At 40.6% G+C, this 16092-nt stretch overlaps 3 protein-coding genes across 3 annotated transcripts in view; all 3 read right to left on the reverse strand.

Annotated features, from left to right (window-relative positions):
- Positions 1-16092, reverse strand: part of LOC134816279 (serine/threonine-protein kinase RIO1-like) — a 66630-nt gene that overhangs the window by 47247 nt on the left and 3291 nt on the right. The gene's annotated exons all lie outside the window — the stretch shown is intronic.
- Positions 12398-13147, reverse strand: LOC134817214 (UDP-N-acetylglucosamine transferase subunit ALG14 homolog). The gene has a single exon (XM_063826350.1). It carries the CDS (start codon positions 13127-13129, stop codon positions 12443-12445), a length of 687 nt encoding a protein of 228 aa, XP_063682420.1. The 5' UTR covers positions 13130-13147; the 3' UTR covers positions 12398-12442.
- On the reverse strand, positions 13533-15840 carry LOC134817215 (cytochrome c oxidase subunit 4 isoform 1, mitochondrial-like). Its single transcript, XM_063826351.1, has 4 exons — positions 15742-15840; positions 15266-15365; positions 14453-14641; positions 13533-13994 (listed from the first exon to the last, which is right to left on the reverse strand). Exons 1-4 carry the CDS (start codon positions 15834-15836, stop codon positions 13884-13886), a joined length of 495 nt encoding a protein of 164 aa, XP_063682421.1. The 5' UTR covers positions 15837-15840; the 3' UTR covers positions 13533-13883.

The raw sequence follows: 16092 nt of genomic DNA on the forward strand, positions 1-16092 counted from the left end.
CTATTGTAGGAACCTCCCGTGGGAGTAACTACTAACTAGTCACTAGGTCTACGCAATTTATAGGGCTCCATCCTATAAGAACCAGTATAGGATCTAACTACGCCTGGTATATAGTACTGACTACAAGTCTTAATAACTTGCGGTCTAACTACTAGTAGCTAGAGCGCTCTAATGATGACTAGCTTGAGGGTCTTCGGGATCGATAGTCTCCACCAGTATGGTGTTACTCTAATTCGCCAAGAACTTGTATCCTCCTGAAACTGTACGAGTTAAGCTTGTGATTAAATACGACTTTCTGTGTCAAGGACTCAAATTTACTGGTGGCAATGCACACTTTTAGTAATTGTAACGACTCAACTTTCAATCATAGTCTCAGAGACTTGCAGTATAGCAGTTTTAGCAGTTGTAGTGTAAGCGATTAATGACAGTATATGAAAAGACCAGCAGAACATCTGGTCATCACGGTAAGTAGTATCAAGTATCATAGTATAGTACAATAAAATATAGTATCGACCTAGCTAACCGACCTTAGGATGAGTGGGAGGGGTGGACAGTTGAAGAGCTGGTTCTCTAATCTGCATATCGCCACCGCAGCTTAAAGAGTCGACTTTCCTCAACAAGTCCGGAGATGAGTCTGATCGCTGGCCGGAGATGAGTCTGATCATCTTCAGTCGCACGGAGGCAGAATCAGGACGTCATCTTAGGGATAAGGGCAGGAACAGAGTAGAAGTGAAGAGATCCAGAGGTTCAGTGTCGGAACGATCGGAGGCCGAGTGACCAACTCGAAGTTGGAATAATGGAACTGAGTAGAAGTGGGGAGAAGTCCAGGTCGTCATCTCGAATAGTCTCCCAGGTTCTGTTAATTTACCGTTTAAACTCAGAGGTCCGCTAATTAATTGGTCGTATCAGCTCGGTTTGTCTCGTCCTGTCCCGGTGCACTGAAATATGAGATTTCGCCGTCAGGACACCGGTTCGGGGGCTCCGTGATTGGTTGCTATTCGTACGGTTGCTGCGGTGATTGGCGCGCTCCACAGTTTGATGGGAGCCTCATTACTGCAACTCTTAATGAGTTTTCATTCGCTCCTAGGCAGGTGTCCCGTCCGGTCCATCACGGTATGAACTAGGTATGAAGTGTAAGTGTCAACTCCCAGTGCTCAGTTATTAACTGAGCGACAAAAAGAATAGGGGGCCGAGGTTCTTACACGTCCCTTTCTTCCAAACTGGCGTCCCGCCATGAGTCTATCTGCGTTTTTGGAATCGGGGAGTTGACATGGAGAATGGAGGTTGACATCAAGGGTTGCTTGGGAGAGAGATCCACGATGGTTAGGAGTTGTTGGCCCGGTTAACCTTGGTCGATACATTAATACACTTCTAAAAACGTGGTTTCGCCGCAATAATTTAAGTTAACCCGGTTGTAAATAGTTAAAATAAAACTTGTTTTTTTTTTACAACAAACATTTCGCCAATTATCTTTTACTTTAGTTCGTAAATAGTTTTCGGCATTAGGCCAATGGTTATTGATGAATGGAGCTGTGCGGTGTTAAGTGTATGACTTTGAATGACTAACAATATCGCCAACATTTGTTAGAAAAGAAAAGTTACAACTGCAAGTACTAAGGCACGGTTTGTGAAAAGCTTCTTCTTCCTCATTTATTCAAGCCGAGGGTTGCGACTGGGTGATCGCAGGTAGAGGGTTCCCATGATTGGGAGACCATAACCTGCTTTCTTCGGGCGGACCAGCACTCGCCCACTCGGCAGAACCGAGATTTTAGTGAGTTTGTGAGTGAGTGTGACCTAAGGTTCGACGGTAAAGGAGAGAGACAGAGAAGGAAAAAGAGGGAATTGGTTTTACTCATGGAACGCCTATGACCAGGTCGTATCCAGACATCTACTCAGAGGTTTGGAAGTACCACTATTTTAGAGAAAACTACCTCCTATTTATAAAAGTCACACTACTATACTCACGCGCCGCCATTACTGGAAAGTTCGTTCTTCGTCCTGTAAGCCAGGGTAGACTGGATGATATCCGCCTGGGTACATGTATTGTGATGCGTAAGGTCCGGGTAGTGTGCCATCTTGCTGTTCTGCTTGTCCGATGGGTGCTGTCGGTTTAGGGGCTTCCCCTGCATTTACCACTAATGATATGTGGCTCTCTGATCTCGGTAAGGTACTGCATCGTTCTTCGCCATATCGTTCTAAGCCGGGGTCTCGGAAGTACACTCTGGTTGAGTTTCGCCTGCACTTGCAACACGGTGGGGGACACATATTAGTGTTAGGAGCGACAAAGTCTTTGATCATTTTCAATACCACAAATGCCAGCAGAGTGACCCCTACGATGAGTGCCATTTTAAAGTACTTGGGGATCATTTTGATATTTTTTATGGTGTCTTTAATTATTGGTTGTGCACCCGACATAGTGGCAATCTCCTTGTCCTTCTTTCAGCTTCTGTAAGTCCTCCTGGAAGTTCTTCACGTCTTTAGCCAAGCTCTCTGCTCCCAACCCCGGAATTTTGATCAAATCCTCTCGATCTATCATTGGTGCCAGTAGAGGTGGTTTGCGGTACATGATACTGTTTGGTGCCGCGTTTTCAGGGCTGTGGATCACTATGTTACCGAAGCTAACACCCGTGGTATTCTGATCCCATTTCACGAATGTCACCTGATGCTTTGGCATTATTCTTTCCGCCACTGATGATGTAGTTTGCATGTGTGGATGAGAAGTGCCTTGTTCCGAGGATTTGTGGGACACTTATATCTTTATCGCCGTCGAGTTGGTTCGTAGGAGTAGCCCAGCTGGTGTTGAGATGCACGCATCAGTGTTACACGCCACCAAGGGGCAGCTGGAGGTTTTGGTTCGCCGGGAGTTGAGACAGTCGTCAAACTGTACAAGTTCGTATTGAGTTTCTTGGCAGATCATTGCCCTCGCGAAGACAGGACACTGCTTTGGGGTTCTTAAAACATACCATTTGCCGTCCTGGAATGTTGCATAAGGTGGTGACTTAAAAGCGAGGCAGTGGGTGCTGTTGTCATAGGTAGTTCGAGCGACGAATCCAGTTTGTCGTATAGCAAAGAACGCCGAGAGTTGTGCTGTGTCCATGTCAGGAAACAGGAGTACAAATCTAAATTGTAGATTTTCGAAATCTGCCTCGATCAATGTCGCTGTAGCCGTTTGATACAGAAGATGGGGAAATTCTGCGAAGAATTTTGAGGTCTTGGCCAGTTGACCAGTTGCGAGGTGTCTCACTTCGTCTACACTGAGAAGGGAAGGAGTCAGTCGTCCCGACAGTTGACTGTTCAGCACAAACCGGAGCAGATCTTTCAGTTGGTCGATCGATTCTTTCGCTAATGCATACGCATACGCTCCCACTTGGCAGTTTAGCACTCTGCTCAGACCAAAGAATTGTTTTTGCAATGCTCGGGTGTATCCAAACAGCTTTGTTGTTGCTTCTGCCAACTTCTGATTGAAGTCATCCTCGTGTTTTATTCTCGCCGCTAAGGAAGCCTTTATCTTGCCGATTGAGTTTTCTTGTTCAGTTAACATCTGTTGGATTTTTTTAATTGTTCTTTCGTTTTGAACATTAAGGTCCAGTGCCGTTGCCGCTGTCGCTATTGCGGCAACCCCCACGAGGAATCGCCGTCTCCTGTGTGGAAGTTTATGGCACCTAGCGTCTGTGATGTTAAAGGTTTCGCAGAGCCTTGCCGATTTGAGCTGGTATTCCCACAAATAGATAGCTTCATATGCCGCCGATAAAGCATTTATCTCTAGTTGGTAGTTCGCCTCCGCCATTTCGGTTCTTTGTCTAGTGTGTAGTCCGCAATGTAGTCCTTCGATAAGCGCCGAAATATTGGCCTTCTGGAGTTGTATGACTATGCTGGACACTTGATATCCAGCATGGGTGATGAGAGTGCCTGTCCTTTCCATTAACACTCCTCGTGATGGCAGGCTCACAAATCCTGTTCCGTCTCGCCCTATATCTAGGGGCAGAACTTCTGGTTCAGGAGGGTCGCCAAGAGTGTCAACGTATTGCTTATAGGAATTTTGGGTTAGCGAAATGTATTAATTTGCTTTGTTATGGTTCAGCGCTACTGGAGTGCTCTGTTTGAAACTATAGTATTTGTTGTCGCCTATTGAGTTAGTCACTCCAATAGTGCGGAACCATTTGACGATAAACCATATTAACGAATAAAATCGACAGAAATTTCAAGCACAATTTAGGTTTTTGAACACATATTAGTCTTATAATTAAACACATAACTTTATATAATTGGTAGTATAGTTGTTAATATCAATTCCATTTCCACAATTTTTCGTTCAATCAAACTTTTCAAATTGTTGTTCAAAAACCTTTGTTTTGGAAAGAAACATGAACATTACGATTGTCGAAAATTCGCCCAAGATGTGATCACGTAAAATTCTCGGAAAGTAGCCCAAAAGTTTGAAATTCGTACGTAAAAGTATTAGTATGTTCACAACAACCATTTTCGCCGTTTGCGTGCCGTAAAACAACCATTTACATTATAACGCACAAGTAGTCTGTTCGCCAATTTAGTTGACCTGCGCACTTTAAGCTCAGGTTGCTCTACTTCTAGAGTTGTGTCCGCCTGAGGAGCTTCAACTGCTGCTTGTGGTTAATTTACTACTTCTAAGTCAGTGGGGGCTGCAGTACCAGAATTTGTGTTTTTTTTTTTTTTTTTTCTATAAGTTTGTAATTTACACTAAATGATGGTTTATCATTATGAATGTAATGACGGCTTGTCTCCGATCACCTTTGCTTACCTTACTACTCACCTTACTTTTTTTTTTTTTTTTTTTTTAATGTTTTATATAACGGCCCAGTGCCCATATTGGTTATACTCATATAATATTTCATTAAACTAGGCGCAAACTACCGCTTATTTATCATTATAAATATCATCCCGCTTCAATATCAACTTGGCTATTTCTATACCGCCGCAGGCTATTTATATCGCGCCGCAAAACGTGCTTTAATTATCATTCTACGATCTTCTCACTTTTGGAGGAATAAAATAACCGGTCAACCTTTATATACATAAACACATCTCCATTTTTATACCGGTGAGCATCATCATTTATATAGCGCTTTATCGGAATATCTCATTTATATAGCGGTTCATATGCACGTGCAATTTATATAGCGGCGAACTTCAACTTTAAAATGTAGGCGGTTAATCATCAGTTCTATTCTAAGAGCTCTATTCATAAAAGTGAGGTTGCTTTACTACAGTTGCCTAATGAAACCTTTTACCTGGTGAGATGAATGGTGAATGGGTGAATTGATAAGTGAATGAATTTGATGTACCTGATGATTACCTCCTGTAGCTTAAGCTGGCCACTGTAGTGCGCCCTCACTTATCCTTACCTTACGTTAATATAAGTATTTATAGTATATAGGCCGGTTCCGTTGTCGGCCAGGATCGCCGTATTAGCCACGCTGAGGGCTTTGTTAAGTAGTATATAAATTAATTGGTGGTGATTTCATGGTTTATCTTATCAACTTATAGTTATACCTTTGGTGACCGGGACAGTGCGTGTGACTTTGAGTAAACACATCTTCTGTAACTCCTCGTGGTGCACAAAACCATTCCAACCTATGTATGTCCCCCTTACGGGTTCCACAAGCCCGACGGTACATAGTTAGACGAAAGACAGAGAAGCCTTGATTGCCAGATCAAGGGCTGCATCAGTAGCAGCGAAATACGGATATACCTTCTCCCTTACAGTCAGCGAGCTGACAACTATCTGACTGTGTCTTTTAGGCCTTGCCACACCACTTTCGATATTGCGTTCGCTCGCCCTTATTTACTGACACATTCGTACACAAGGTCTCTCTTATTGAGTCTATACTCACGATCGCCATTACTTACCAGTTCAACTTGTGCTACACAGCTGTACTGTTGACATGTGAATCTTGGGTGCCCTATTTAGTTCAGTGACCTGGTTATGTGTCACGTACGTTTCCGTACGTGACTACATTATATAAAATGTTTGAGGTCTTTAAGATTATATTTTTACTTAAATGCACCAGCCTGCGAATGTTCATTGAGATATTGAATGCAGCCTGACCCGGGTGACGTTAGTAAAGTTGTGTTTAAATGATCCGGCCCGGAGACAAACTTGTTATATTATTATGACTCGGTTCTCGGACTGCGATATATATTAAAATTTCTCATTGCTGTCCCTGGTGAGGTACAAATTACTGTCATTATCGGACAGCGCTCCCTATAATTGGCACTCGGAAGGATCAGTTCTCCAGCTGATATAATTAGCCTGTCCGACTTTATTTTAGAATGTGCCGCTGATTCCAGGAAAGTACCTGACAACTTTAGGGGGACTGGTCGTATTCGCCACGTCATTACGTGTTCGCCACTAAAATATGGAACTTTATTCGCCAGACTCCATGATTCATGAGAAACATTAATATCGGAGCAGACCGGTGTAATCATGCTAAGAGCGCTTAAAGTTAATTATAGTTATAATACCGTACTTAATCTTGATACACACAAATACACTTCTTTCATTGCGTACATTTTACAGTTCCACTCATTCTGATTTGTTTACTCTTCACCGTTAACTCACAATTATCAATTTAATTTGGGCATAGACAGAAATTTTGGTAATCTACCCGTCAATATTCGTGCAAATGCCTTGGAGTTAATAATAATATGGCTGGTACGTTAACTCCGTTCATATTGTGCCCGTTACATTGGTCTTAAATGCAAGTTTTATAAAAATCAAAAACTATCAGAGTTTAGTTAATTGAAACTTTTAGTAATTCAACGGTCGCTTTTGCTAAAATGACCTTATGAATTTGGTCAAGGAGGGTGTATATTAGTCGACCAATTTTGTTAAATTTTTAGTAGTCCTCGTTTACTAGTGTACTGTAATGTTATACAAATTGTACTGTGGAAAATGGAATTGACGTGTTACCCAAAAGTGCTGCAAGAAATCTGCTTGGATCAATGAGGGGGGGTTCGTAGAATATAATTCGCCCAAAAAAACATATAATCCGCGTGTTAAGCTGTTAATAGTAGTCTCACCAAGTCGGAGCTACTGTGTAAACTACGCAAACTAAGGCCATGCAGAATTAATGACTACATGGTCATCAAGTAGGTGCTCGCCTTCATCTTTGTCAAGGAATTAAAGAAAATTAAAGGAATATTTTAACCTGTTTAAAAAAAACAGAAATTTAAGGCCATGCAGACTTACCACTGCATGGTCGTCAAAATCTTTCGGCCAGTTCTGCATACAGCCGCCTTTTTCATTAAACTAACGGCGATCTATATAATTTAGTAGTGTTATTGGTGTTTTATGGTAAAATGTTAGAATGTCCGCAGTTGATTAACCACGGACACATCACGCCTATTTAAGTCTAGTTGCAATAATGGCCGTAAAATATTCGGATAAATAATGTAAAAATTCCGCGTTAATCAGTAGGCTGGCATTGGACACAGTGCTTTGTCTCTTTGATTGAGACGGGTTCGACGTGATGAATATTGATTTATGAGTAAAATAAAAATAGTGGGGTGAACTGAGCGTGAGTGAATTAATAAGTTTGGCTTAAGCTGGTCCACTCTGTAACCGTGGTTTGTATTGGTGCCGTTAATTTGAATATGAGCCATATTCGATCTCAGAATTTTTTTTGTAGTTACTTTAAAATGCTGGCATTCTGGGGCGTTACAAAAGGTTTGCCTATGGCCTCTCTTTTGCACATACGACAAAATGTGCCTTCCCAGCAGTAACCACGTAGCCTGGCCTTTGGTTACCATAGTGTATCAACTCTCGCTTCATTACAAATACAATTATTATCAGAAATTATTGTCGTCACAAAAACTGAATAATTGGAAAATTCAATCACATTGGCCTTCGCCCTGTATTAAAATGTTGCTTTCTTTCTAGAAAGTTCGATTTCGCCATATATGGGCGTGGAACATTTTATAAACTTATAAAATTAGCCTCGATGCTACTGCCTACATAACTTAAAATATTAAATTAACATACTTGTAACGATGAGTTGTGATGTGGATAATATATTGACGCAATTACTGACCAGCACGGTAACACACAACTTATACAGTACAGTTACTCCTCAGGGCTCTATTTCTTAGTTACTGATTTAGTAACGCCATGTATGGCCCGTTATATTTCATTATGTTCTATCACATTTTGCCAAAAATTTTCCGCCAAAAGTAGCACATTTAGCTTACAATTCTTTACTAGTGCAAACTGAGCGCTTTTATGGAACGACAACTCTTACCTTGGTGGCCTGCAATGCCTCTTCTTGGGAGTTGTCCTCTTCTTATCCACTTTGTCGCCATAATGTGGAGTAGAGATCTTTTGAGTTTGTCTTGTCTTGCTTCTGAGGTATTCTCTCTGTCCTTCTCGGAGTTCGTCAGAGAGATAGCCGTCTGTAGGATTCGTCTTCCTTGATTGTCTTAACTCGTTACTGTGTGGGAAAGTTCTTTTAGAATCAGAGTCTCGTTTCAGTCTCCAATTTGTAGGAACCTCCCGTGGGAGTAACTACTAACTAGTCACTAGGTCTACGCAATTTATAGGGCTCCATCCTATAAGAACCAGTATAGGATCTAACTACGCCTGGTATATAGTACTGACTACAAGTCTTAATAACTTGCGGTCTAACTACTAGTAGCTAGAGCGCTCTAATGATGACTAGCTTGAGGGTCTTCGGGATCGATAGTCTCCACCAGTATGGTGTTACTCTAATTCGCCAAGAACTTGTATCCTCCTGAAACTGTACGAGTTAAGCTTGTGATTAAATACGACTTTCTGTGTCAAGGACTCAAATTTACTGGTGGCAATGCACACTTTTAGTAATTGTAACGACTCAACTTTCAATCATAGTCTCAGAGACTTGCAGTATAGCAGTTTTAGCAGTTGTAGTGTAAGCGATTAATGACAGTATATGAAAAGACCAGCAGAACATCTGGTCATCACGGTAAGTAGTATCAAGTATCATAGTATAGTACAATAAAATATAGTATCGACCTAGCTAACCGACCTTAGGATGAGTGGGAGGGGTGGACAGTTGAAGAGCTGGTTCTCTAATCTGCATATCGCCACCGCAGCTTAAAGAGTCGACTTTCCTCAACAAGTCCGGAGATGAGTCTGATCGCTGGCCGGAGATGAGTCTGATCATCTTCAGTCGCACGGAGGCAGAATCAGGACGTCATCTTAGGGATAAGGGCAGGAACAGAGTAGAAGTGAAGAGATCCAGAGGTTCAGTGTCGGAACGATCGGAGGCCGAGTGACCAACTCGAAGTTGGAATAATGGAACTGAGTAGAAGTGGGGAGAAGTCCAGGTCGTCATCTCGAATAGTCTCCCAGGTTCTGTTAATTTACCGTTTAAACTCAGAGGTCCGCTAATTAATTGGTCGTATCAGCTCGGTTTGTCTCGTCCTGTCCCGGTGCACTGAAATATGAGATTTCGCCGTCAGGACACCGGTTCGGGGGCTCCGTGATTGGTTGCTATTCGTACGGTTGCTGCGGTGATTGGCGCGCTCCACAGTTTGATGGGAGCCTCATTACTGCAACTCTTAATGAGTTTTCATTCGCTCCTAGGCAGGTGTCCCGTCCGGTCCATCACGGTATGAACTAGGTATGAAGTGTAAGTGTCAACTCCCAGTGCTCAGTTATTAACTGAGCGACAAAAAGAATAGGGGGCCGAGGTTCTTACAACTATCAACTGACAGAACGACAATAAAACAACTTCTTGGAAACCAATATAAATAACAAGATAGATAACGAATAGCAAAACTAAAAACACATCGGACACTAGAACACTACACTGATTTTACAACTAATTTTCAAAAATCTAAAACTTACCAAATTCAAAATAAATTAATCCACCATAATATAATTTGGTAAACTTAAGAAATCGCGATAAATAGGCTTCATTAAAAAACATGCACCCGCCAGCGGTTTGTTACTATATTTAACTTCCGAACTCGTAGAAATATTCTCTCGAGGATTTTACACAAATCAGCTGCTAAATTTCTATATTTGTTAGTTGTAATTTAGGAAATACTGATCTGACGAATGTTCAATCTGAAACTTAGTCGGTCACGTTCGTCATCTATCATCGTCATCCTCCTCTCTTTTCTTCTTCTTGGGCGTAACTGAGTCTCCAGCGAACAACCTGGCAACCGCCCCAAATGTTTTCATTATGTCCGGGAGATCGTAAGTCTGAGACAAGTGGACACCATACACGTAACTAACACCGAATGAGAATGAAAAGAGTGCAGCTTTGCGAAAAGACATTTAGGAGAGAGAACTTTCCAGAGGACAGTGATTTACAAACGGTGTTTTTGATGAAGGAGCAGTTCAGCACCGCCGGTTATGAGTAATGTAGAGGTGGAGCAGCAGCTAGTAGTGCAGCAACTTACATATAGATCTCAATCCATGGCTTGTAGACAGATCATTAGTCCAAACTGTAGAATTAGCTACAGTAGCTGGTGTTGTAATAGTTAATATTCAATACAATACTATATAACATAGTTCTAAACAGAATGGTGAATTAGGAACATCTTCTAAATTATTGTAAGAATTAAGATACCTTACACTTAATAATTATTCTGAGTTCTTTCAATTTTGACAGGTATAGTAGTTGATAATACAGGGTGGCCCATAAGTGACTACCCACACGCAACCTCTTAATAACTCACGTAATTCGTCTCCAAATTGCACCAAAATTTCAGAGATTATAGATATGGGTCAAACTTAGATTTCCTGAAAGTTTCGTAAGCCACGCCCAATTACAGTGGGCGTGGCGTGACACTCCCTCTTTTTCACTATTGTCTTCATAAAATGAGAACGCTTTAAGCTAAGAACTCAAACTTTTTTGCACACATTTGGCTTGATAATTGAAAACTTTTCCCAAAGTTTCAAGTTCATTGGTTAAAATATGGCTAAGTTATGACCATTTCAAAACTCATCGGATACGTGATCCGAGCACTCAGTCAGTGATCTCGTCACTTGGTTAATGGCCTGTTTGGCTCACATGCACCGCTTGATTGGTTGCAGCCTGCTTATGGGCCGGCCTATACAGCTGACAGCACCTAAAACGCTATCACACGAATTTATGGTGGTGTCACCATTTCAGGGCTTGTTAGCCCTGCTAGTCACAGGTTCCTTACAATCAATAAAAAGGAATGAACCATCCATAGAATCATCGAAAATGGTTCACTATCCTCCCTTTACTGCAGAACAACGATTGTTCGTCAACCTGAAGAAAAAAAATGGGGTGTTCTACCCTCAGATTAAACGACAATTTCAGATGAAATTCAACCGACCACCCCCTTGCCGGAAAAGCTGCTTTGACTTTCATCACAAGATCAAGTTTACGTTTTCTGCACACGATCGAAGAGTCGGCAGAAGACGAACTTCGAGGACTGTAGAAAACATCACGATGGTTGTTGGTGACGTGATGGACACACCTAAGATTGGCACCCGGAAACGAGCTCCTGCCTTAGACATCAACAGAACAACCCTTCAGCGAATCCTAAAGCAAGACCTTTCTAACCGGGCCTACCGAATCACAAAGAAACACAAACTTTTGGACCGTGATTTCCAATCGAGGATAGATTTCGCCAACACATTCCTGTCGAAGCAGAATGTGGATCCCTACTTTGAGGTTGATTTCATTTATTGATTTATCCTAAAAATTTGTGTTTTCCTTTCTAGCAAAGTCATCATCGGTATCCAATCAAAGCCTAATGAACCTCATTAATACACGCTAACGCCTTACTCTTGATCAGATTGGGTGACGAGATCACTGATTGAGTGCAGAGATCACTGACTGAGTGCTCGGATCACATATCCGATGGATTTTAAAATGGTCATAACTCAGCCATATTTTAACCAATGAACTTGAAACTTTTGGAAAAGTTTTCAATTATCAAGCCAAATGTGTGCAAAAAATTTTGAGTTCTTAGCTTAAAGCATTCTCATTTTATGAAGACAATAGTGAAAAAGAGGGAGTGTCACGCCACGCCCACTGTAATTGGGCGTGGCTTACGAAACTTTCAGGAAATCTAAGTTTGACCCATATCTATAATCTCTGAAATTTTGGTGCAATTTGGAGACGAATTACGTGAGTTATTAAGAGGTTGCGTGTGGGTAGTCACTTATGGGCCACCCTGTACGTCTGATTTATTGCTAAATTTCATATATCATTTTGTCATTTGCATTGAAGAAAATGGGTCTTGAAAATCATCTTTCTGCCATCGGACTTGCACTTTTAAAGTGTAATTCAAGACTAAAGGAATTGATAATAATTTAGATTCATGAATCATTACATATAGATGTAAATTAGTTTAGTACTATTATGCTAGTCAAATAGTCTGAAATTGAACATCTTGGTGAATGAATAATGAATCGAAGAAGTAGAAATACACGAACAATTATTTACGATACAAGTCTCCCAATATATTTGCACCTAAAGTTCCCCTCCGCTAAATGGGACCACTGAACCAAAACATGGTCAGCGAATAAAACTAGAATCTTAGCAGAAAGTGACAAAGTCTTGACCCTGCAAATACTCTCCACGTAAACAATCCTCCCCTTACACACCCCCAACACTCTCAATAGAAACACCATTACACAAACAGGGATACAAGTTCCAGGTCCGTTAACGAGCAGCACGTCAGGTCGCGCGTGCACCACGTGCGGTACACAGAGCAGTTGCGAGTACAGGGTTGTTAACACTGACGACACGTAGGACTGTCCCACCTCACGAGCCCTGGGTATCTTTGATATTACCACACTTTGTCCGGGTATTCTACCTAGGTACCCTTCAGGTACCTGTCTCCGGTACCCTGCCTCAAACAGCTCTATCTTGTTATGACTCATTTTATCTGTATCTGCTACGATATAGTGTCTCGGATTGTAATTCACAGACGGTGTTTTTGATGAAGGAGCAGTTGTAGCGGCGGTTAGTAATTGTAACAGCTCAGCAGTGTGACCGCCTGATCCAGCAACGGTTAACAGGCGAACTGGTTGTGAAGGGAGAGAGGGGAGAAAGGGCGGAGTGTCGTTGTAATGAATTTGAAACAGAACGTAGAGTAGCCGCGTGAAGAGGACCACAAATAGCATGCCGCATACCGAACATAGCATCCTGGGTGCACGGCATTAGAGTATGGAATATATTGTACTTTTCTCATTTTAAACCAGGGCTTAATTTTAATCATGTTGTAGACTACTATACTGACTATCAGATTTTATAATTCTGAACATTTTATAACATTAACGTGTACGTGATCGTGAATTTTGAATAACTTTGAGAAATATGGGAATATGATTATTACAGTAGTAATTACACCTCCTTAATCCTTATGGGGAGGTGAAGTAGTTTTCTTTTTGACACAAGCGAAGAATTTTAAGATATAGCTAGTCGCATGTGAGATGTCGAGTTGACCAGTAAAATAGTAAGGGAAGTCACCTTTCCTTTTCAAAACATTTCACTTTCTCCAGTAAAATCAGAAATAATACAACAGTATTTGATACAAAACACTAATTTTACTAATTCATATATGTGAACGGACTTTCTAGTGCATCAAGGTTATCAACAGAAATGAAGAAAAGTTGTATAAACAAATGAATCAATTAGTAAGTTAGACTTATCAATTAGTAAGTTAGACTAATAATTGAATTTTACCTAGAGGAAGATAAAGATGCAATTAAATGACCAAAATTCAAATAATACGATTGCAAATGCTTGAATCATGAAGGAAACACATGATATGCTCAGAAAGCTTCTCCAAAAGATCGCAGGGTCCAAACTTTTATGAATAAATTAACGAATTGAGTCTTGGCTAGCTAAAAGTTCGTTGGTTCTGAGAAGTTGAGATTACCATTCGCCATCCTTCCTTGGTTGGAGAACTCCGTCATCATAGTACTTATCGGCTGGTCCCCACACAGGATGGTTATGGAGCGCATCTAACCTGTCCTCCAACATATTCTGAGGGAGAAATAATGTCATTTTACTTAAAACTGAGCACATAGTTATCAAGTCAAGCATATTAGTATTGCTTTAGTAGTACATTACAGGACACCTGTAGTACATCCTATTACTATAGTATAACAGTCAAATGTCTCATAACGTTGAGGGTGATCTCTGCCATTTTCATTATTGCTTTTTAATGGGATTTCTGTTCCGAACGCGAAAACATTATGTATGCACCTTTGAAATAATTTCTATTCCCGTCTGATTCGTTAAAATCCTTTGCGAAAGTTATTTATAAATATCACCTATCAGTAATGAAATTGACAATAAAGATCTCACATATCTAACAAACATATCTCACATATCTCACATATCTCACATATCTCACATATCTCACATATCTCACATATCTCACATATCTAACAAACATATCTCACATATCTTACATATCTCACATATCTCACATATCTCACCATATAATCAGGATGAAGTTGGAAGGGTGCGGGGTTTAGGACGTATTTCTTTATCAAATAGAAGATAGGGAATGCGAGTGAGATGAGCCAGAAGAAACCACCAAACACCTGGAACCCGTAGGAGGGAGGGTACTGCATCTCAGCGAATGTTACCGGATGGTAGGCTCGGTAAAGTTGAATTCTGTCCTCCTGTAGAATGTTGTGTTTAGTTAATTTATCTATCTGTTTAAAATATTCCTCTTTTAAAAATAGTTTATGTTCCAGTTCAGTATTGAGAACCTTCAGACGCAACTTACAAGTTAATGTCTTAAACTGAGTTTCCTTACAATTCAGGATGACATCATTGCATACATCTAGAACCCTCGGCCTCATAGAAGGTTTATCAATGTGATGAGCAGGATGAGCCAATAATGCGCATAATTGAGGTGAAGTATTCTTTAGAGAATAGAGACCTTTACAGCATCAGATTCCAAATCATTGTCCAAATTCAAACACATTGTGTGTACAAGCTAGGCTACAGTGACTAAAGTGACGAGATTTCAATCTGTTGAGGGATTGCTATCCAGCATACGTCATGACAAAGGTTTCACCCTTTAACCATAGTTATGGGTATGTCGATCTTATCTCATTGTACGCAGCGATACTAAGTACACAAATCTGATAGAACGAGTGACGGCCGATGCGATGGTGCGAAAAAAAATTGCACAACGCGGTGATAAAGTACAACTGTAAATTGTATTTTATGTCAAAGAAAAGCACGTGTTATTGTTATAAATAATATATTAACGAAACAAGTATCTTAGCTCAAATTACATCGGTCAGTTCCTTCCAGTCTCCTTTAGCCTTTTCTTGGATAGCCGATTGTGTCTCGTCTAGATGACGGTACATCCAGTATGGCATGGTCGCAGCAACACTGAAATTGACACAATATGATTATATTCAAAGTATTCATTTGTTGTTCCAGTTCTTAATACTGTATATTATATATACCATTTAAAAAATTTGATTGGAATTGACTCAACATCTGTACGGTTAGGTGTGTCGCGATTATAATTTTGATAAGGACTGATCTAAAATATCTACACACTAGATACACATGGTACTACACACTAGATACACATGGTACTACACATGGTAAGATGGTACTACACATGGTACTACACACTAGATCAGATACACATGGTACTACACATGGTAATACACACTAGTAACTAGATACACATGGTACTACACATGGTACTACACATGGTACTACACATGGTACTACACATGGTACTACACACACTTACTCTTGAGGAGGAGGATAATGGGGAGGGTAGAACCTCAGAAACCGTTGAGGGGAACTCTGCTTCACCAAGGACATCAGACTTCTGGTGCTCGCCATTTTTATCTATCATAAGGTAAAACGTAAATTATTAATAGCTGTAGTAAATCCGCGATGGGGTGGCATAGGATAAATACATAAATTAATATTATATTAATATTATTAGCTTAGTGGCATACAAAAGAAATATTATCGAGTTTTACAACTGGTTTTTAGGAATAAACATGATCTGTATGATACGAACACACGTACCAATGTATAAAATATCCACGTCGTTAATTACATTAAACGCGATTATTAATTATAAAGAGGGTCA

This window comes from Bolinopsis microptera, chromosome 6 (assembly GCF_026151205.1).
Source record: "Bolinopsis microptera isolate Bmic1 chromosome 6, MBARI_Bmic_1.0, whole genome shotgun sequence".
Classification (NCBI taxonomy): Eukaryota; Metazoa; Ctenophora; class Tentaculata; order Lobata; family Bolinopsidae; genus Bolinopsis; species Bolinopsis microptera.

Coding starts and splice junctions, on each gene's coding strand:
- LOC134817214 (XM_063826350.1), bottom strand. CDS start 13,129: ATGCTATTTGTGGTCCTCTTCACGCGGCTACTCTACGTTCTGTTTCAA.
- LOC134817215 (XM_063826351.1), bottom strand. CDS start 15,836: ATGGCGAGCACCAGAAGTCTGATGTCCTTGGTGAAGCAGAGTTCCCCT. Junction 14,642..15,265: donor ACTGGAAGGAACTGACCGAT/GTAATTTGAGCT, acceptor AACATTCTACAG/GAGGACAGAATTCAACTTTA. Junction 13,995..14,452: donor AACTTCATCCTGATTATATG/GTGAGATATGTG, acceptor TTTCTCCCTCAG/AATATGTTGGAGGACAGGTT.